This window comes from Magallana gigas, chromosome 4 (genome assembly GCF_963853765.1).
Source record: "Magallana gigas chromosome 4, xbMagGiga1.1, whole genome shotgun sequence".
Taxonomy (NCBI): domain Eukaryota; kingdom Metazoa; phylum Mollusca; class Bivalvia; order Ostreida; family Ostreidae; genus Magallana; species Magallana gigas.
The window spans coordinates 54,779,138-54,801,968 of record NC_088856.1 but is presented as its reverse complement, the minus strand read 5'-3'; the positions used below and the strand labels follow the sequence as shown (position 1 = coordinate 54,801,968).

The 22,831-nt window shown below is 33.4% G+C and overlaps 2 protein-coding genes and 1 long non-coding RNA gene across 3 annotated transcripts; 2 read left to right on the top strand and 1 right to left on the bottom strand.

The window, feature by feature from the left end:
• The first annotated feature begins 248 nt into the window (after window positions 1-248).
• LOC105346528 (beta-galactosidase-1-like protein 2) lies at window positions 249-4,727 on the top strand. Its single transcript, XM_066083425.1, has 12 exons — window positions 249-256; window positions 711-819; window positions 1,407-1,499; window positions 1,758-1,839; window positions 2,482-2,640; window positions 3,018-3,161; window positions 3,243-3,335; window positions 3,495-3,545; window positions 3,637-3,689; window positions 4,019-4,168; window positions 4,546-4,623; window positions 4,722-4,727. The coding sequence occupies exons 1-12, from the start codon at window positions 249-251 to the stop codon at window positions 4,725-4,727; spliced, it is 1,026 nt and encodes a 341-aa protein (XP_065939497.1).
• A 998-nt stretch (window positions 4,728-5,725) lies between these two features.
• LOC136274975 (uncharacterized) lies at window positions 5,726-9,082 on the top strand. Its single transcript, XR_010713435.1, has 3 exons — window positions 5,726-5,838; window positions 6,543-6,659; window positions 6,950-9,082. It is a non-coding gene; the product is annotated as an uncharacterized lncRNA (long non-coding RNA).
• Window positions 9,083-14,606: 5,524 nt separating this feature from the next.
• LOC117683198 (E3 ubiquitin-protein ligase TRIM71-like) lies at window positions 14,607-17,459 on the bottom strand. The gene is made up of 2 exons (XM_034452209.2): window positions 17,337-17,459; window positions 14,607-16,335 (listed from the first exon to the last, which is right to left on the bottom strand). The coding sequence occupies exon 2, from the start codon at window positions 16,296-16,298 to the stop codon at window positions 14,655-14,657; it is 1,644 nt and encodes a 547-aa protein (XP_034308100.2). The 5' UTR covers window positions 16,299-16,335; window positions 17,337-17,459; the 3' UTR covers window positions 14,607-14,654.
• Between the last annotated feature and the right edge of the window lie 5,372 nt (window positions 17,460-22,831).

Sequence of the window (22,831 nt, the reverse complement as noted above, 5' to 3'; positions counted from 1 at the left end):
CTCTCTCTCTCTCTCTCTCTCTCTCTCTCTCTCTCTCTCTCTCTCTCTCTCTCTCTCTCTCTCTCTCTCTCTCTCTGACTTTATTTTTAGTGTGTCTCATTGTTTATGATTTTTCTTGGTCTTTCATAACCTCGCTTTCTCTTTCTAATAAACTCTCTCTCTCTCTCTCTCGACAGGCGGGGGAGGAGGGGTTGTTTGTGATCTTTAGACCAGGCCCCTACATCTGTGCCGAGTGGGACTGGGGAGGAATGCCCAGGTAAATATCTACCTGGAAATAGAAACGGTCAGGTAACTATCTTCTTGAAAATAGAACTGGTCAGGTAAAGTATCTATCCGAAAGCTGAATTGGTCAGGTACATGGAATGTCCAGGTATATAGTCTCTACCTAAGAAATGAGTAAGTAAAATTTCAACCTGGAAAAGAAAAGAATACCTACAGGTAAGTTTATACATGTACTAGGAAATAAAGGGAATGAGTAAGGTAAGGGAAATTCTTATGGTAAGACTATGTATAAAATTATAACGTGTTATATGATCAGATATACTTTGTTAATTTTCCTGCAAATCATATTATTCTTTTTTTTCTATTTAATACATATATAACAAAAAAAAAACACCTGAAAATGAACATTTTCACGAAATCCTTTTACAGGGTTAGTTGTTTGTTGTCTTGTATTTTGTGTTTGTTGTATGTACACTTGCGTCTTTTAGTTGGCTGCTAAAGGACCCTGACATAAAGGTACGGAGCAACTATCCCCCGTACGTAGAGGCCGTCAGACGCTTCTATAATGATCTGATCCCCAGAATCACCGACCTACAGGTACGTCAATACATCTTACTTCCTGCTAAATTGTAAGAAATCATTGGCTTACAGCAGTCACGTGGAGACCATGTATATTCCATACATAGTCAGTAGAAAAAATTACCCCTTTCGAGCATTATGATGTTATTTTAGAGCATTATGACGTCATGTTTCGTACTCAAATTAAAACTTGTTATTATATTATTACAAAAGCTTGATTTCCATTGTTTTATTTATTTTTTATCATTAAAAAAGACAGTCGGTAAGATATAATCGTTACATGGTTTGTAGTTGACCTAATATGGTTTTTACATAGTCAATAAATTCCATATGGCATTTACTGACCATGTATAAACCATATTAGTTCAACTACAAACCATGTAACTACTACTACTAAGTAAGTCTTACTATGCACACTGTAGTTGTTTACTTACTTTATAAAACTATCGAAACTTAAAATAAGAAAGGTGAAAAAGCGTTGTTTAACTTTTTACCCCATAAAGTAAGTCTGCTACAAGTAAGTCTGGTTCCAGAATGTCATAAATGTTGATACAATGAGTCTGTTATTGTTTATCATCAGGGATACATGTATTTTTTATCAATAGCGTTCTAATGGTGGACCAATCATAGCCGTGCAGGTAGAGAACGAGTTTGGTTCCTATAGCACCGAGGTTGATCACCTACACACCATTAGAGAGGTAGGTCAAGAGGTCATGACCTTTCAAGGTGAGATCAAGGTCAAGCAAGACTAAGAATGAGAAAGGATAGTATTTTGCAGGCACGTAGCATCATTTTTGAAAGTGGGAGGGGGGCCAGACTCTTCCAAAAAAATCTTGACAAGGTAAAATAAAAAGCCCCCTGTCAATAGCAGCCCCCCCCCCCCCTGCGATGTTAAGTGCCTGTTTGGTTTAAAGTTATTATTTGCTGTTACTACCACTCTTTCTTTATTGTTGTAGATCCTACTAAACAATGGGATTAAGGAACTCCTCTTGACGTCAGAGAATATATTTGGATTAAAGAGAGCTCCATTCTATAAATGTATGAACACATACTATAGTCTGTCCCAAGATATTTATGCTGCACATTTGGACGATTTTTAATAAAAATACACTTACCTGTGAAAGAAGTGCAATTGAAATAGTTGAAAGGGATATTTTCCAAGATAATTTTATTGAAACATTATCATCTTTCACTCGGAAAAATTCACAGGAACGAAAACAGATTCCTTACGGAGATTTATAATGGGGAATGTTTACATCAATACACTCGGAATACATCGCGAAATATTTCAACGTTATCATCCGGGCTTGCTGCAATGCAAAATCTCCGTAGACATAACATTTTTTAGCATTGTTTTGAAACCTGATAAGCTTACAGGGGCGTTTTGACTGAGAAATCTTGGAATTTTTTCATACTTTTGAATGAACATCGTTTGAATCCTGAGGTAATAATAAATATCAAACAATTAAGCCAAACGTGAATCCAAAATATCTTGGGACAGAGTATAGAATAGTAAACAAACTTATGAAATTTATTTAATAAAACTTTTAAACGATGATGCTACTTGTTCCTTCTGGAAAATTTAAAATGTGTAATATAATAACGGTTTACACGAATCAAATGAATTAACACGATTACTTCTAATTTCACATTTTCCCGTGTTGTTGTTCGCCTGTTTAGACGCCCTGCCCACCGCTAACTTCCCCTCAATGGAAGACGGAAGCAAGCTGTTCCGGATGATCCGGGAATGGAGTCCCGAATTTCCTCTGATGGTGATGGAGTTTTGGCCCGGCTGGTTTGACCACTGGGGACAGCCCCACAAAGGACTAGATATCCCTGGTAATCGGACCATTACGATATCATCTACATGTACATGTATTACATTAAAGGAATGGCTTGTGCAAAGTAAACCTTTTATGATGCATATAAAACACGCTCTTTAGTGAAGTGCCCGAAACAAACCATGTCGTTTCGTTTTAAATAATAGTCATTATATTTTTAGCCATTGAGTTTGCCATACGCTTGTACAGTAGAGGAAAATAAATTGACTTCATTGTAAGCGTTAACACATTGTAAGCGCGTTTGCTGTAAACATGTTTTACAGTACAAATCTCTTTGTAATTATGATAAAAGCGAATTAAAATTGAATTTCTGAAGAGATTCTAGAACGTCATAGTCATGTACATGGGTGTATAAATGGACGATTTTGTTGACAGCTTTTGAGGCGTGTCTGTCGGGGGTGTTAGACGCCGGGGGGTCCTTCAACATGTACATGTTCCACGGAGGGACCAACTTCGGCTTTATGGCGGGAGCTAACTACTTCGAGGGGTCCCACTATAAACCTGACGTCACCAGCTATGGTACATATGATAATAAAGGACAATTTTTCCGTTCACTATTTTTCTTTCTTGGCCAGTATTATCATGTTGCTTTTGTTTCAGATTATGACGCGCCATTGTCGGAAGCAGGGGACATCACTCCAAAGTATATGAGAGCAAGAGAAATTATCTTAGAGAAAGGCCTGAAACGCCAGGGTAATGCATGAAAACCTTTACATGAAGGTGTTAGGTCGTGGAGATTTCTACAACATTATGTACTAAAATCAAGACGACCTGGTTTCATCATTGATAAAATCAATTTTCTTTTTTCTTTTTGATTTTTTAAGTTTCAGCATTCCATGTATCTATTTCCAGGAATAACGTCTTTGCCAGAAATTCCTCCTAATTTACCAAAGAAAGCTTACGGTATGTTTATTGTTTTAAAAACTATAAGAAAAATTATGAGAGGGACTTTATGCTATTTTACGAATGTTTTGTTGCACGTTTTTTTTTGCAGGTAAAATAGCAGTATCACAGTATTTAGATTTCAGGACAGTTTTATCTCTAATGGTAAGAAATAAAAGAACATTAAGCTATCTTCTAAAATTACCACTAATGATAATTTTCACTACTTAGCATGTGATTTCTTAATGTCTGTTGATAAATCGCACCATGCAATTTCTATAGTAGCAGAGCTTAGTATAGGTCGCCATGAATTTCATCAAATGTAAAAGAACCATAAATATACATTAAATGTAACGTGAACTTTATTATAAAGTTAAGATTAACATGTACATCAATATTTTGTAGTCATACATGTCAAAACGTTTACATATACAAACATATTATTTAGAGTGAATTTTTGTAGTTATTGACATTTATTTACATTTGATATTCAGACCCCAATAACGTCTACAGAACCGGCGTTAATGGAGAACCTTGACTACCACCAGGGCTATGACCAATGTTTCGGTTATGTCTTATACCAGGCAGAGATCCAGGCTGGTACGGAACTATCGTTTACAGACATACCCAAAGACAGAGCACAGGTAAAAAGAAGAGGCTCACAGGCCATCATGGTCACCTGGGTATCATAGCCCGTAGATGGGCTGGTCTTGATGCCAGAATAAAACGTTTTATAAATGGAACCACAATCTTAAGATCGTTTAAAGTATCTGAAAATATTGTCTTCCTATTGAAGCAATGTTAAACCAGCCACCCTTGCCACCCATATCGTTATTATCATTATGATATTATCATCAGCACATTAAAATTTTTATGTTTATTAGTTTTGCTTTCTGATTTTTTTATATTTTAAATGTGTATATTCATCAATATAATTAATGATTTAGCATCGACCATGCAGAAACATTGGTTTGCTTTAGTTTGGTTTTATGATTAAAAGATATCTTTTTTCTGTTTGAAGGTTTTTGTCAATGGGGAAGAGAAAACCGTACTCGACTGGCTGAGTACAGACAAAAAGATAAACTTGGGACAGATCTCAGTATGTACGCTTCAAACAATTAATATTAAAATTAATATTAAAATTAAGTAGTTCATGTATGCTATTAGATTATGATACTCGATTGTTTGATGACATAGCATTAAAGGTAAGATTTTGGATAAGCTAGGGCTAACTGTGAATTCTAGCAAACCAGATCTACATCTCATTCGAATAACATTATACTATCATTTTGCAATGGGTCTTTAGTCTAAGTTAATGTCACGTAAGCTTAAAGTTTACAGTTGTGGCTTAGACTGAATAAAATATTTAGGATGAATATGAAAATTGGCTGCATTTTTCGGATGGGAGCAGTTTAGCGATCTTGGTGGAAAACCACGGGTGAGTGAATTATATTGAGTTTGGATCTAATAGATTCAACGAAGAGAGGAAAGGTAAAACGCCTTTACCGAAACATATATATATATATATAAATATAATATATTGATAAATCCACTGTTAAATCTTCCGTCAGTATCTCAAATTTTACATTACGGCTCATGACCTTTGTGTATTTGATGGATTTCAAAATATAAAGGGTTATAAACAGGTTATATAACGTTATTATGTATCAAAGGCATTTGTGGATATGTAAAATTGGATGAAAAGGAAATCAAGCAATGGCGAATTTTTCCGTTAGATTTCAAATCCAAATTCCTTGACAGGTAAGTTGAAATTTTCATTTTTAAGTAAGTTTAGATTGTATTGCTTTTATTCACGCAAGGAAATGATAAATGTATATAAAGTGTTAAATGAAGTATGAACACTTTAAAAGCCTTTTTATTATCTAGTAGATTTAAATAATTTAGGTAAGAAACACCGATCAAAAAGAAATCTTGTCAGTGACAGTATGTGTAGATGGCGCTGAACCGGAAATGGATGCAATATTAAATACTAATGATAATCAATGATCGTTCATATCTTAAAATCAAAAGCATACGATAAATTTAGTACGGTAGTTAATATATATATATATATATATATATATATATATATATATATATATATATATATATATATATATATATATATATATATATATATATATGTGTGTGTGTGTGTGTGTGTGTGTGTGTGTGTTTCGTTGATATTTATTTCCTATATAAGCCTTCATCGTTGCAATTGGAAGTCACCTGTGGAGGGTGTGGGGGTCCTCTAGTTGCCAAGACAACGTTACATATAGATTCGTCTCCATGTGATACTTTTCTTGATATGAAGGTAAATATTGAACAGCCCCTCTCCAAAATACACATAATATAAACATTAAAGAAAATATTTTAGATTTACAAAACAAAAATAGCAAATTAAATACATATAGGTTAAAACGACATAACCAAACTGACATAAGACAACCAAACTGACAAAAAATAAAAACGAACATAAACATGAATAACAACAATACACTGTACCTAACGGAGATTTTTGTGATGATTTTTAATTTATTTGTATTTTTTATTCGATTTAAAGTCTTCTTTATATTTTCACTTACAAACTCGAAAATTTCCATGCCGGAGGCTGGGTACACAACAAATTAATCATCAGGTCTTTCGCAGATTTTCACATACGATATGTTTTAGTTATAAACTAACAGTTAACAGTAAATAAAAAATCCTTATATCTTAGTTCTGAAATTTTAAGTACTGTTTTATCTCTACACAGAGCTTTTCTACAACGGAAATTAAGAATAAGAACAATAACCATTCTGCCTTCTTAAATATATTGTAACGCATGCGCGGATTTAGAGGGGGCGGGGGCGGAACCCCCCTCACCTGGAAAATGAAAATTTATTAGATTTAAGTAAAATTATCGCAAATATGCCTCGGGGACCCCTCCTGGCAAACACAATTATCCTTTGGACCCCCCCCCCCCGGAAAATATCCTGGATCTGTGCATTCAATGACCGTGTGAATTGTTTATTTCAGGGTAGGAATAAAGGCATTGTAATAGTGAACAACTATAACTTGGGGAGATACTGGAAAGTCGGGCCAACAAGGACCCTGTATATTCCAGCCCCACTGCTGAAACAGGGTCAAAATGAGGTACGAATAAGTTGGTCAATCATTTTCTTTGTTAAAAAGTTCATATTAATGTCGTAAATAACAGAACTAATTAAAAACAATGACTGAATATCAAAATCAAGTAAAAAAAAGTCATACTCAGTTTGATGAATTTAATTTTTGCTCTACGTATATTTTTCTATATTAATTTTGTAGATAAGTTAATGCTTATAGATTTGAAATGCTCTTGAATAGCTCACATCATAAATGAAAAAATTAAAAGTTTTCTTTAAATAAACTATAATATTTTTTTGATCATAATTTTCGAGCAGCATGAATCTTGTGGTACTCTCAATTTTCTTGATGCTCCACTGCTGGGAGAGAAAGTGGTCACTAAGGAAGTAGACTCCGCATGCTACCCCAAAGAGTCTGTATAACCAACCTGACAACACAGAGTTTGTATAGCGAATCCGACCTCAAGAGTCTGATTAAATACCCAGACAGGAGGGGGTTGGATGATAAAAAAGAACAAAAGTGTGGTATTAAACGAATTGTTTGAAATGTTTTATATCAACATTTTGCATCGAATGTCTGTATATGATCAACTGAATAACGAAAATAGAAAAAGTACATTTATTTGTCGCATGTTAACATGTTGAATGATGAATGATTGCATTTTTAAAATTGAGTACATCTTTTGTATGATTTGTTTATATTTGATTTCAAATTTAGCACAATGTACCAAGTAATAAAGAAGACGATGAACAAAAGAAAGCAAGACTAGAATTATAATTTTGTTTTTGAAATACCGTATAACTGAATTTATCTGCAAGGTGCTATTCTCGCGAAATTCTGCGGTAAAGCCTCCATTGCATATAGACCAGAGACTTTTGTTCACATACATTGAATTAAATTTTTCAAAATTTGTATTTGCTGTAAATATTGCTGCAAAATAATGCGTATTTGGAATTGACGATTGCCGATCTGCCCCGGCTTTTATTTTGCCACGGCCCGGGTTTGCATACCCATTTTACCAAGACTCGTATTCCATACCTCTAAAACGAGATTCTTTGTTTAAAGCAGCCATGACATTATACGAAAAAGGGTCGATCTGACTATGATGAATTTGCTTGTTGTGCAACAGTTCGCGAATGAAGGGACATTTTTGAAACGTGCAAAATATATTGGTGCCGATTTTGTAAAGTAACTTGAGGCTAAATATTTCAATGCGTTGACAATTTTCACACATGACGTTGGTGTTAGCTTGTTCTGATTTTCGTTTCGTTTTCATTATTTATGCTTTGTAACCTGGGAACTATCGTCTGTATTTCGTGATTTTTACGTATCAAATCAAACAGACACTTCGGTAAATCAAACAGTTAACTGTTTACCTGCGCAAATTAAGCAAAATCTGATATAACAAAAACGTACTGAAATACAATTCATTCTATCGGTAATATTCGGCATTATCTTTTGCGTAATGGTAGATTAATGCAATAGGTTTTGTTGAGATGCTCGGCATTTTCTCGAGTTTATTCAGTTTAAATAGAGTTTGATATCGCTGTCGGAAATATGTAGGTATATACATGTATATATATGATTCATTTCAAAAAAATAAATTGTGTTCTTTATTTGTTAAAGTGCATGTTTCTTGCGTTTAATTGTTTACAATTTCTATTTACTAACCATATTTGAGTGTTAAGCTTCGAATTATAAGCAAGATACAGAGATTTGCTCACAATTCTATGTTTGTACACAGATCTTAAAAACTAAAGATTAAAAAAGTAAACAAAATGTCAATATTTATTAAGAAAATTTTCAAAGTCTGTTCTTCCAGAAACCAACTTTAACAACTTATTGTATTGTAAACTTAACCTTTTTTCGTCATTATTACTCCTACTGTACATGTGATCCTTGACTGTTTGTGAACTGGTAGAAAATACCAAGTTAAAAATCTTAAGCTGAATGTAATAAACTCATGTGAACAAAATATGACTCAAACCTAGGCGAACTGTGAGCTCTGTATCTTGCTTATAATTCTACGATTGACGCTGAAATTTCGGTTGAACATTAGAAATTCTATATGAATTAGAGTACCTATGTTAAATACTTGTACAAACAAAATAAAGAATGATATTCTGTATATACCTACTCTCTGGGGCCCCCTCTTTATACAATAAATAATGTGAAATCTACATCAATTTTGATAGTTTTTCAGACACGGGTAAATAAAAACGACATCTTTAAAACAGTTTCCATAGTTCTGACACATTTCTGTTGCAGGGATAAAGTAATTATCGCTATTCCTAAGAAAAAATCACAGCGGAAAATTATCCTGGTTTGTACGCGAAGTAAATAACAGTCATTTAATTATAATGGAGAAGACAAATAAAATTTTTGAATGTTTTTATTTTGAGAAATTTAGCACATTGAGGTACAATTTTCTTCTTCACATCTATACATGTAGGATTTGTAAAATAAAAAAACAATAACTATTATATATTTTTTAAAAATACAATAACTAGTAAGTAGTTGATGAAAAAAATGTACGTATATGCTTTCATATATTTTGACCGCTTTACAAAGTGGGGGGGGGGGGGGGGGGGGGCAGAACGAAAATATAGGGAATTGGAAGTTAACAACTAAACAGTGTACTCCTACCAAATGTTTAATTTTATATCTTGCGTAGGATTTCTTATTCTGGTAAAAAATAGTATTTCATGAAGGTACAATGTCAAAGATTACGTGTATGCAAAAATAAGTGTAAAATTCGAATACTTTACAATATTTATTTTTTGTTATTTTACCGAGGGACCATACGGCACAATATGTTTTGAACGCCCATTGTTGCTCAGGTGAGCAATGTGGCCCCATGGGCCTCTTGTTATCTGAAATAATTTCTCTTAAATGCGACTGTTACAGTACTTATATGTCTTATCTTAAGACTGTATGCGTGTACCATATAATGTATTTGTTCTGCAATGTAGTCCCTTTATAAAACTGCAGTTGATGCCAATTAAGGTGTGATTTTTACAAATGACAGGTGAAGTGCATTTATGTTAAATCGGTTATAAATTAAGATGTTGAAGAACTGATTAAAAGACGGAGAGGATCGCAAACTAACGTTATTGATGGTCTTTAAGCAAATATTCTACCTGATTTGACACTTTATAATAAAGCCAAGATGGCAGCAATGTGTTCTTTGTGTATTTTAAGGTAGAGGGTACATTGTATATTAAGGTTTCCCCTGCTTCATTGTACTGTATTACCCTTTTCCAAAATGTATGAACTTCCTTAAAAAGTTGTGCCTGATCTTTTTTTAAAGAAGAGATTTTTTTATGTGAAAGATTATATTTTAAAACGAATGTAAATATAACTGCATGGTGCCTTGAAACAAGAACCATGTTTATTGAATGTGCAACGCTTTTTTATTCTGACTCAGGTTTTTTGTATCAGCAGTCAGGAATGTTGTCTTAATAAATGTAATGTATATCACCACAATTTAAGGTAAACAATTCTCAAATTCCAAATGGATTTTTTTGGAAATTGTTGGTTCTATTCCTTGAAATCCTAATTTAATAACCTTGCTCCCCTCAATCTAATGCAACGCAGATATTTTAAAAACATCTAAAGAATCTGTTTGTTTGGCCTCTAAATAAATGCTGGCAAAACTCTTTTTAACGTTTTTATTTATGCGTGAAACCAGGCTGCGATTAATGAATAGTTTTAACTTGATAAACATTCATTATACATGTAATTAATTCTATGGTACTGGATCGACATATTGATTAATTACCATTTACATATAGGAGGTGAGTTATTAGCGTTGAAAGGATAATTTGGTTTATAATTTTCAATGATTTTATATACATTGACAGAATGAATAAATAAAAAAAAGAGAAAAGGAAGTGAATGCATAAAATTGTTGAATATTAAACATGGATAATTTTGATTTATGTACCTTGTTTTATTTTTGTGTTGTAGGGTTTATTAATGACCACATTTTCAATTATCATTTGTAAACTGATTTATTTAATATCTAAAGTTTGGCTCTATCAACCTTTTAATTTTAAACATAGATTATCCGAACTAAATGAAAGAAATTCACACATATAGTAGTATTCATATTAACATTTCCTATCCATTCATCATAGTATCAATGTCATTGTTCATAATTACTTACAAATCAAGAATTGGGTCTGAGAACTATGTTTATTTGAGTTGTTCATGGCTAGAATGACTATTTCCTGTTCTCAAAATGTGATCGGAGTTATTGCTTTCTGTTGCAGAATTCTTTTATAATTCAACTCAATTGGTCAGTTTTATTAAAAGTAGGCGAAATTGTTAAATATTAAAAGTGTGTGAGTAAACATGTGGAGAGATTGATATTCCTAATTACACGTTTGTTAGATTAAGTTGTACTTTTGTTTATTGTGAAATTGCTCAATTTAGGACTTTGATAAATTTGGAACCTCTTGATTATCACACTTTTAATTAATATGAACATTTTATCACCACCAATGTTATAGGTATAAGCATTCATTTTTATCTGAAAATAAATTTTTATGCAACAGTCATATAATGAGAAACATAAGTTTAAAATGTATTGTAGAAGGCACGGGAATTAAATTGACAAATTCTGCAACGATTCTGAAAGACCTGAGCTCAATTGTCAATAAGGGATTTACGCAACAAAACAGTTCAGTATCTATCACAATAAACCATTACAGTCTTATATCTTACTGAAAACACAAAAATTGCACACAGAAAATGTTCACTCTTTGTATTACTTGCCATATGAATAAATTACGAGTGCGGATGGCAAATATACTAAATAAAATGGGCGGTCAGAGGTTAAAACAAAGATTACAAGAAATGGAAATATATTTTGAGAACAAATTTATCATTGGACCTCAAAAATTGCAACAAATATGGACGCCAAAAGTTATTTTCTTTCTTTTTTCAAAAGCTTAAAAAATGATATTCCTGAATATAAAAATATTTTTACAGATTTGGGTCGCTCATCATCAATTGAAGTATTGACTAAACAGCCTTCTATGTCTCTTATGTTATATAATCATGAGCATATAGTTGAGGCAGTTCAGGCTCATATTTAAAATTTCTCAACAGATAAAACGCCTATTTACAAGTACTACAGCGATTTTTTTCCTTCCAGGAAAGTCCCTAGAAGTTCCAATTAAACTTGACGCAGGCTTTGAAGAAAGTTTGTTCCTACTACAATTCGTAACGTATGGTGAAAAATTTTAAAACTTCAGAATTCAGTTCGGAACGGTTCATTAAAAAATTCTAATTAACCAATTTTTAATCGTAACTCGTAAAATTATTTATGTTCCAATTAGCAAAAGAATCAAACCCCTCTTATTGTTAACTCACTATATTCTACTCATGCGTCTTAAAGCTTGTTCGGATTCATTAGATGGGGTTTAAATTCAAAACCAACTATTCACTGCATGTAGTCGTATGATCGTATGACAACTAGTGATACAAAGTGTGCCTTTTTTGATTTGTTCTAAAAATTGTAAATTATTTCAATACAAATATCCCATCTTTATTACACATGTCATTTCAGTGTTTCTTTTTTAAATTTATTTATAGAATGAAAAAAAAAATCCGCTAAAATTTTAAGAAGGATATATTTAATAAGAGCGAAACGTCAACTGATCAAAGACACATTTCGTGTTTCCATTTTGGTGTTTCTCTATTATTTTTCCTTCTTTCTTATTTATAATTATATTTAAAAAAAACTATATCAATGTATGTCAAAAAGTGCAGAACGAATCTACTTTAATTAATATAAAGAATGGCTGCACTTGACGCCATATTTTGGGTCCTTATCGGTCACTATTGTTACCTTTATTCTTTGCTCAATTTTACTAGAGTTTGGTCTATTTCCAATACAAACTGCGTTGCAATAAAATAATTCGTTGTTTTCTTACTCTTACTGCTCTGCAGATATCTGGAATTAAGACTTAACTGCCCTTAATTGAGAATTAGATTCATAAATATATGTGGGTAGAACTAATATTGCGATGAGTGGTATAAAATAAGAATAGCTGTTCTAAAGTTAATGGAAAACACACACACACACACACACACACACACACACACACACACACACACTCTCTCTCTCTCTCTCTCTCTCTCTCTCGGCATGTTGCCATTTTTTTTTAGATGTTTTAATACAAAATATCTGATATCGGCCGGTATAAATGTCCATTGATAATCGTAAACCAATGGCTGATGTCAAGAATTTACATGTTCAAAAACAATTAAAAAGTAGATTAATCATAAACGCACAGGACCAATAAAATTGAGATTGGAATCGAGTCCAAACAAAAATATCACCAAGCAGAATGAGTGCTACGTTACATGTCACGTGGCTGATGTTTAATATTCACAAAATTACCCGGGGTAATAAATTACATTGCAAATTATATTCCCATATTATTGATTAATTACTAGCTCTCTGATTGGCTGATATCCAACAATCTAGAAAAAAAGTTATATTCACGTGCACGTGACCAAGGAGGTCAATATTACATCAAATTTTGATTTTCTCTACTTTGTACTAAAAATAGATCGCCCAATTAAAAATCGCGTTTTAAAATTTGTTCGTCTTTGGCTTCAAACTAATATCTTCGTTTGATAACAAGTCTTTATCAGATCGTCGCTGAATCATATTGAAAGAAAAAATTGCTGTTTTTTCGATGTACACGAATATTCACCGAACCGGAGGCGAGGTGAAAATTGTACTTCTCGGGTAGCTAAATCATCGTCCTGACCTTAAGAACACCAAAAATTATATGATATTTAACAGGTCAAATTATACCGTTTACAACAGAAAACGCAGGCACAGGAAGAAACAGTTTTTTTCTCTGTTTAACCATAAGCGCATGTTTGTCTATTGATCTCATTTTAACGTAAGCTTAATATATAATGTACAAAAATCATTAAAAAGAGAACATTAGACAAACACGTGCTGACTATGTTTTAAAACTGTGAAAAAGTGGTCTTCATCATTATCCTATGGAGGTTCAAGAAAATGTAATGAACCTATGAAAACGACTTCGTACATAGTAAATATTATTATTTAAGTACCTGTATTGAATATCTTGCTACTATGAAATTAATTATTCATTTTTAATTAAAAGGATAAAAAGATGACACGAAACTTTCGATTAAACGCTACCCTAGCTGCACTAGCTGATGCAATCGTAATTTTCGTTCATCCACAAATTATAAGAAACAATAATTATTAACAAAGTGACTGACAGATAGGACTGTTGTTGTTATTAATCGATGTGTCTGGATTTCAGTTAGATACAATTATATTAAAAATGATCATAAAAAAAAAAGTTTCGGATGCCATGCATTTATTAGTTTTGAAGTTACATACAGTTAAATTCTAGCTCCATTTCTGAATGATATTTTTCCGCCTGACATTACTTACGATGAAAAATGAACAACCTGCAGGAAACATCAAGTCTGAGATCTCTTTGGTCAAAGATCGAATCTCTTTAGTTGGACTCGGGAGGTTTATACATTAAACTTTCAGTGGCAATTCATTCAAGATTCCTGTACTGTAAAACACTTGGTATTACCAACATTTCTTTTTAGTGATAGAATTAGCTCTCCTCCTTTGCTTAATAATGTACTTTTGTATATTTAATATAGTAAGAGAACTATCTACTTCTATAGACTTACGAATTTCTACCAATAAGCTGTGAAATGTGTATATATATATATATATATATATATATATATATATATATATATATATATATATATATATATATATATATGTGTATATATATATATATATATATATATATATATATATATATATATATATATATATATATATATATATATATATATATATATATATATATATATATATAACGGCTTATTAGAAATTCAGAGTCGTATTTCTAAATACAAATTTAGATAGAAATTCAGAGGCTTGTGATAAACATATGTCTGTACAATCTACTTCTATAAACAATGTATACACACTTAATATTGTATTTTCTTAACTTTTCCTGTTAACTCAGCCACAAAGAGGTTGTCTCTGGTGTCCACACATAAACCCCATGGAAGGTATAAATGACAGTTGTCAATGTAGCGGAGGAACTGTCCGTCCTGATCCAGGATGTGGATGCTGGTGTTGTAATAATCTGCTGTCAGGATCCGACCCTGGCTATCTGTTGTGATGCCTCGTGGATTAAATGATCCATTGGTAAGTGAGGGAGGACCAGTGTAGGTAAACCGGAGTTTCCCGGCCTGATTGACCACCACTACTGCATGGGCGTCTGCCACACAGATATCTAGGTTCCTGTTCTCGCTGATGTATTTAGTGGCACCAGATGAATATAGAGGTTGTCCTTTGTCGTCGTACTGAATACTTTCCTTTTCTGAGAAGCTAGAGTAACACACAACTTTTGTTTGTTTATCATCACTGTCCATGACAACCATGAGGTCACCAGAGGAGGTACTACATACATTGAGAGGTTTCCACCCCTGTAGTCTGATCACTGTCTGTATCTGTGTATCTTTCACTATGTTTACAGTTCTATTTTTGACATCACTATAAACAAGATCCCTACTCTTTGTCACTGCTATGTCCCATGGAACGTTCCCTGACTTGGTTTGGACTGACTTCACTAGTTCTCCCCGGAGGTTGTACAGTCTCATCATGTCCCCATCACCACGCATCCATATCTCTTCATCACTCAGACATGACACACTGCATAATCCTCCATACTCGGTGTTTATCTGTGTGATGATCCGTGGTACATTAATGAGCGGTCTGCGGGGAGAGGACTCAGCATCGGGAGATTCCATGGTGTAGCCATGTTCTTCAGTTTTGATAGATAACGCTGACAGAGAACCAAACTGTTGATAGAGTTGTTCTTTGTTGATCTTCTTGGGGTTAAAACTTGGTAAAGACACTGTGAGTTTAGGAGGCAATCTTCTGAATTCATCATTCCTGGATCTGAAAGCAGAGACACGGCTGATATCATTAGAGTCCAGTAACTTCTTCAGTTCAGCAATGGTATGTGTGATTTCAGAAATGGTTCGTCTGAGTTCATCTTCCCGTTTATTTAGGATGGCCAGGTGTTTAGAGTCAATATCATCTAGATCAAACTTTAGTTTCTGAATAATGATGTCTATTTCTCTGTGCAAGGCTTCACCATGTTTGCCGATTTCTGTTGCCAATTTCTGAGAGTTGTTTTTCAGATCAGCTTTTTGAACTAAGATGTTATTAGCAAACTCTTGGTATTTAGGATGAATGATTTTTTCTAATTCTTGAAAATCGTTTTGTAAGTGTTTTTTCTTGGTTTCAAAACTTTTCAAAACAATATCAATTTGTACGTGTCCTAAATGTTCACCAGACGAAACACAGAGTGAACAAATAGGAATGTCACATTGTTCACAATGAAGTTCACACAATTTTGTGGAATGTTTTAAACATTTAGGGGTAGATCCTCTCTTTTCAAATGGCAGCACTTTGTGTTCTTTGGATTGATCAGAGAGATGTTCCCCCACACAGGCTTTACACAGATGTGTGTGACAAATGTCACAGTACATCGGAGGGCCCGGGGTCTCACAGAGACGACACCGTAACACATCCTGGGCCCAATTACGAGAGGGGTCCATGGTCAGCCACTATGATGGAATGGGTTTAAATAGAATTCTGAAAGACAGATACGTAATGCATATCATCTGATAAAAACAAATAATGAGCAGTAAAACAACGGACATATTTAACTCACAGTAATTACATGTTACATGTATGTATTATAGTAATAGGTAGCGCGAAAAAATGTCACAATGATATTCTTTAACGTGACAAATTTGTTTTAAAGACAGTATTTTGATGATTGTGTACAACCCCTTTCCAGGAATACAATGTACAAACTTGTGTCAAAAAGAACACGGTTTACCAAGAGAACACGAATCAATGATTTATATATGATAAGAAGGAAACAATAAACCTGTACGATACAGCATGACGGGTAATGCATTTACCTGGTCTTGATAGTGATCACGTGATCGACGAAAAGTAAATAGCTACCGGCATATTTACATGCGCGCTCTGAATAGGATTATAAGGACGGCATCGGGCACTGGAAGTTATTGTCAATATATTGTATGTCACCTGTGCATGTATAAAGCATGCACATACATATTATCTACAATGACTTCTGGACCAGTACCCGCAAGGACCGCGAAACGTGTGTTCGCTATTTTCAACAACGTGATCAACATCTTCAGCATGTTTGGAGTAATCGACTAATCAAAGCATGCATCAATCTGAACCACATTTTAATATGTTTATGATCTACAAATATTATTCATACGTAATGATATACAAATATAGATTTGCATGCACGTAGTTTTTAATATGTAGATAAACCCTTAATAATATACAATATATTATATATATACAAGCCCATCTGTGTTTGCATGTTTATGTACGTACATGATATATAGAGTATATATACCATCTGATAACGACACATAATGTGCAGTGACAAAATATACATTTAAGTCGCAATAATTACATATAATATGTAAAAAAGCATTAGAAAACGCGAAGAAAGGTCACATTGAAATTCTTGATTGTGACAAATTTGTTTAAAGACAATATTTTAATGATTGTAAAATAATTTTTCAGGAAAACAATGTACAAACCTATGTCACAAAGTACACGATTTATATCGTCATTCGAGAAAATGGATCAATGATTAAGAGAGAAACAACAAGCCTGTGCGATCCAACATGGCGGGGATTGTATTTATCTTTCTGGACTCTCTCGTCATAGTAGTGATCACGTGATCGAAGTAAAAGATTTACAAGCGTTCTGAATTTATAGGACCAGTCTTCTGGTATGTGAGCAAACAACCTATGAAACCATGATATAAAAGCATTGTTTCAAGAGGTTTTTTCTACGATTTAAATTTTCAATCTCGTGATAAACACTTTCAGAATGTTTTGCATTGATTAATGCATGCATCAATTTAAACAACATTATAAATTTGTTTATGATCTAGAAATACTATACATACTTAATAAACATAACACGTTACGTTGTTGTTCAAATCGCAGAACATAAATAACAAACGCAGGTAAAAACTTAAATTAAAGAGTTGAACAAAATGTATGCATAGAAAATTAAACGTCCCAGATTTAAATTTCCGATGCAAACATAAATGAAATTAACACTGATAGTAAATATATACATATTAGGGCATTGGTTAGATGTACATGTAACGTCATTGACAAAATATAGAAAACAGACTATAGAGTATTATGCATATCTGAAGAGAATACGACGTTATTGCATAATTATGTACTTATACGTTTGTGTATACTTCAAACGATATTGCAAGCTTCTTCAACCGAACTAACGTATATTGATTTATTCCAAATTATTATAACTACACAAACATTTCACTACGTCTTTTGAATCAGTAGACTAGAGGATGGCACATGTCCATATGCCATTTTGTTGTCCCGAGCATCCATTCCAAAGTTAGTAATGAGAAAAATCACGGACGTCACAAAATTATCATGATGATATCAGACTAAAATTCCCATAGTAGACGATTTGACTGTTTCTTTTAGCTAATGTACTGATGTACAGTTATTTAACAGTAATTAAGTGAATTTCACTTACTTTTTACAATCAATTTATTAATCTGTTAAAAGAATGGTGTTAGTATAAACAATAAAATGTTAGTTATGATGGTAGCGGTCATTGAAGAAAAATTACATACGCTGGTTATGTATTTTTTCTTCAATGTCGTCACCTTCATATTCCTCATGAATCACTAAAGAAAGCATTTTATTGGTTTAATGTTCATCAATTGGAATTGGTACTTCATTTAAAAAGTAGTACCTATATGATGGGCCGCTATATGATCAATATGCATACCCAGACAGTGTACTTTCGCCCACTGGCTTCCAGAACGAGATGGTGAGAGAGGAGAATATGGTTTTTTATTCACAGGCATGCAACAAATACCTGTACATGTTGCATCGGTTATGAAAGTGGGCCTACTAGATGCCCCCCCCCCACCAAATGTTCTGCAATTGCATACCTTCTCAAAATTGCTGTTGTAGACATAACTGTTTCTGCCGCCCTACCTCTAAAAGTATATATATTTTTTTATCAAATTCTTATCAACTTTCAATAAACAAATGCAATTGTTACATTGTAAATTTTGCATTTTCATTCAACGTTATCTAAAAAGGCCAGATAATTTGTTCATATATCGAAGTAACAAGTGCATCATGCCATGTGCGCTAAATAAGTTCAAGCTAGAGCCCTTTCAATTTTTTTTTTACAAAAGAGGGAAATCATTCATTTTATATGTTGCTTTCAACACCGGCGCCAGACCTTAAGATATTTCTTTTTATACAAGTAATACGATTGTACAGAACTAAAATAATGTTTCTTACGTCAGGTGTCAGTGGTTGTAATCTTAAATGAAAATCCCGTTCCATACTAAGGCGGAAATCTCCGATTTTGCCTCAACCATGTCTCGACCAATTCCTTGAATAATCTGCTAAGATTTTGATTATCTTGCTACGGTGAAATGAGTTTTATAATTTTTAATGAATGTAAAATAATGACAGGAAAGTTTTGATGAAAAGTTACATCCACTGATACAATATTTTATTTATTTTCATTCACCAAAAGAAAAATATTAAATTATCTCTTGAAATAAGGGAATGACGGATATAACTGTTGTTGTGCTTGAGGTGTCTGGATTTGAATTAGAAACAGTTTCATAATTATAATCTTAAAATAAACCTGTAATACGTATGTCAATTTCATGCAAACATTTATTATAGTCTTGAAATTACATACCCATGTAGTATGAGGCACGTACCATGAGGAGGGGGAGGGGGCGGGGGACTGGCTCCCTCCCCTTAGCAACTAATTAGCAACTAATTTTTTACATATAAAAATTGAATTATTATAGAGTCCCCCCCCCCCCCCTACATTTTTGGAAGCATTGAAATTGAAGTTATAGATAGACACTGTAGACGTGGAAAACATTATGGTGTTTTAATTTCACTATGTTCACAGTCAGACATTTTTCCGTGAACATTAAGCCACCGTGAATATTCACTGTGTAATTGCAATCTTCGTGTATGCTGCCGTTACAGATGTTATGGATAGATGTGTCCCTGAGTGGGGCCTAAATAACCAATTCCCTGTCGTAATTATAGCAATTTTAAAAACTCAAGCTAAAATATTATGTATGATTAATGTTAATTAAACAACTAATTATAGCGGAACCTTCGATTTACCTTTATCTTTTAGCACCCCTAAGCTCTGCGGCCCTATCGAAGCCATTGTTGTGAAGACGTGCCCTAATTGCCACTTATTATTTTTGACATCTCCAAAGATTCCTGTACACCCTGCAGGTTGTTTGCAATTGGCATTCACATTGAGCAGATCTTTTAAGATTAATTGATTATAAATTTGTACAGATTTTGAACATATTACCCCCCCCCCTCCCCCCTCAATTTTCATGCTTAAAATGTTGGGTGCGCAATATACAATAGTGTGTATTATCTTCGATAAAATACTTAAATTATTTTTTTAATAGTTCTTAACGGATTTAGGACAGTAACTTAACGTGATGCCAAAGAAAAATAATGTAAAATGTATGGTAATATGTTCATTGCGTATCATATATGTTTTCCAATCTTCATTTGAATTGAAACCGATTGGCCGTAAAATTAAAAACACCGTGATAGGTACTAACAAAGGAAATCGTGAAATTTTAGACATGTGGCATTAAAGACGTTTATAATATACAATGCCAGCTCTCCCCCTCCCCCCGGGCACGGAATAGGCTTTTGGAGATTATTTTTTGGGCTTGTCAATTTTTTTTTTAGACGAGTCTGCCCCCCTCCCTGTTTAAAAAACGATGCAACGTACCTTAGTATTTTTCCTTTTTCAATGATTATTTTTTACATTCTGAAGTTATATTCATGTATAATGAAACAAAAACTAGAGATATGAAGTCTGAAATCAAAGGCACCTGATGTCATGTATTTTTCACATAATAAAAGAATATATACCTTTTTACCTGATGATACAGTCATCCAAGATGGCAGCGATAGTTATACCTTGTGTAATTATTAGGTAGAGGGTATGTGTCTGTGTCTGAAATCTTTTTTATTGGGACGTCTGTATGTTAAACTTTCAGTGGCCATGCATTTCAGATCCCTATATAAAACAGCTATATAGCATTGCAAACATTTCATTTAAATGCAGTTGACGTAACAATCCAACAGTCTTTAATTACATATACTCACAATTTATTTATATAGATTTACAGTATCATACACTTGTTTTTGTTATGTACATGAAATACATGCGAACAATTAGATAACATTATTACTATATACACATACTATCTACATTTGTACATAGTACACACACTGTCACACAGATAAATCAGTTTATGTGTGGTATATAAACATATTCTGTTTACATTAAGTACATACACACATTTTGTTTACATGTGATACATGTAATATTGTATTTTATTCACTTTACCTGTTAACACAGCCACAAAGAGGTTGTCTCTGGTGTCCACACATAAACGCCATGGTGTGAATAAATGACAGTTGTCAATGTAGCGGAGGAACTGTCCGTCCTGATCCAGGATGTGGATACAGTCGTTGTTATAGTCTGCTGTCAGGATGCGACCCTGGCTGTCTGTTGTAATGCGGAGTGGACTAAATGATCTCTTGGTAGTAGAGGGAGGAGCAGTGTAGGTAAACCGGAGTTTCACGGGTTGATTGACCACCACTACTATTATCTGGGTTCTTGTTCTCACTGACGATTTAATGAAACAATGACAATAACAAACCGTCAAACTTCTCAAAATCCATTAAACGAAATACAAGTCAGTCAGCATGCGACCCAGTGGAAGATTGTATTTGCTGACAAGGTCGTTGTATCGACCATAGAACGAACGAGACTGTTGATAGTCCTGTTTTATCAACTTGTTTGTCATTAGGGTCCCTTCGCCTTAGAAACTGTTCAAATGAAGAACATGCCCTTGCGTATCGAATTAACTGAGAAACAAAAGCATCATATGCAGGTGATTAAGGCATATTCCTACATAATTAAGGAAAGTTGACTATAGAAAAATTGAAGTCATCGCGTTTATCATAAAGTTTTGTTAGGTTACCATCAATGTCCATTTTCAGTAAAATATCCAAATATAAAACAGATTACGCAGACTCTGTGGTATCTTTTATTTCAAGTTCACTGGGATATATCGAGTCGACGTAAGAATGGAAATAACAATTGTTAATTGTTAAAGGCCACAGCGAGTGATTTATTTTTTTCACGTACAAGTTTTTGATTAAATTCTGCTTCATAAGAAAACAAAATAGATCTGCTAGCAATTGGTCCCCATCGATGATTTATAAAAACTACAGAGATGTTTTCTTAAAGAATCTCAAGCATCTTTTTAATGTCAACTTCAGAGTACTTGTGTGTGCAATCAGAATGGCTTTTAAGAAGATAATTTTTTTAATTTCCAATGACAAGGAAATCATTTTTACGACTTCCATTTTTATTGAAGAAACAACTGTCGATGATATCGGCTATTGGTACTTTGCGGAACGGAACGGAACGGAACGGAACCAGTTAAGAGGCCCCAAAAGGGGAAACAAGATTTTTTTTAAACGTCATTATTTCAATTTAACTTATCGTAAATGGAAGATTGTTTTACAAATTTTGCTGTTTTAATGAACTGTGTATTACATAAAATATGCTACTAATTGCTCTATAAGTCATTACACGCTTCTTTCCCGAGAAAACCTAAAGTCACTAGTTGTTTTATGATGTTTGATTGACACTGTAAATATAAAGTTGAGGTTTAAACCAAACTCAATTAATCTGTGTGTGTAACGTCGATGAAAATTACTTAAGTATTCTTTCTTCTGAATAGATTTCTTCTGATTCCGTTCCGTTCCGCAAAATACCATTACCCGTGTGGATATTGGTATTTAACGGAACGGAACGGAACCGTTTAAAAATTTTGAAATATAAAATATATCATAGCAACTACTAGCTGTTTGTTAATTTCTATGTTCTTTTGAGATAAATGAAGCAAATCATTTCATCAATTCAAACATCTTGCATATGT

Bases quoted from the DNA above. Each gene is read 5' to 3' on its own strand.
- LOC105346528 (XM_066083425.1), top strand. The intron at 820-1,406 runs GTACGTCAATAC...TTTTATCAATAG, and splicing joins CCAGAATCACCGACCTACAG to CGTTCTAATGGTGGACCAAT. The intron at 3,336-3,494 runs GTAATGCATGAA...ATCTATTTCCAG, and splicing joins GAAAGGCCTGAAACGCCAGG to GAATAACGTCTTTGCCAGAA.
- LOC117683198 (XM_034452209.2), bottom strand. From the start codon at position 16,298: ATGGACCCCTCTCGTAATTGGGCCCAGGATGTGTTACGGTGTCGTCTC.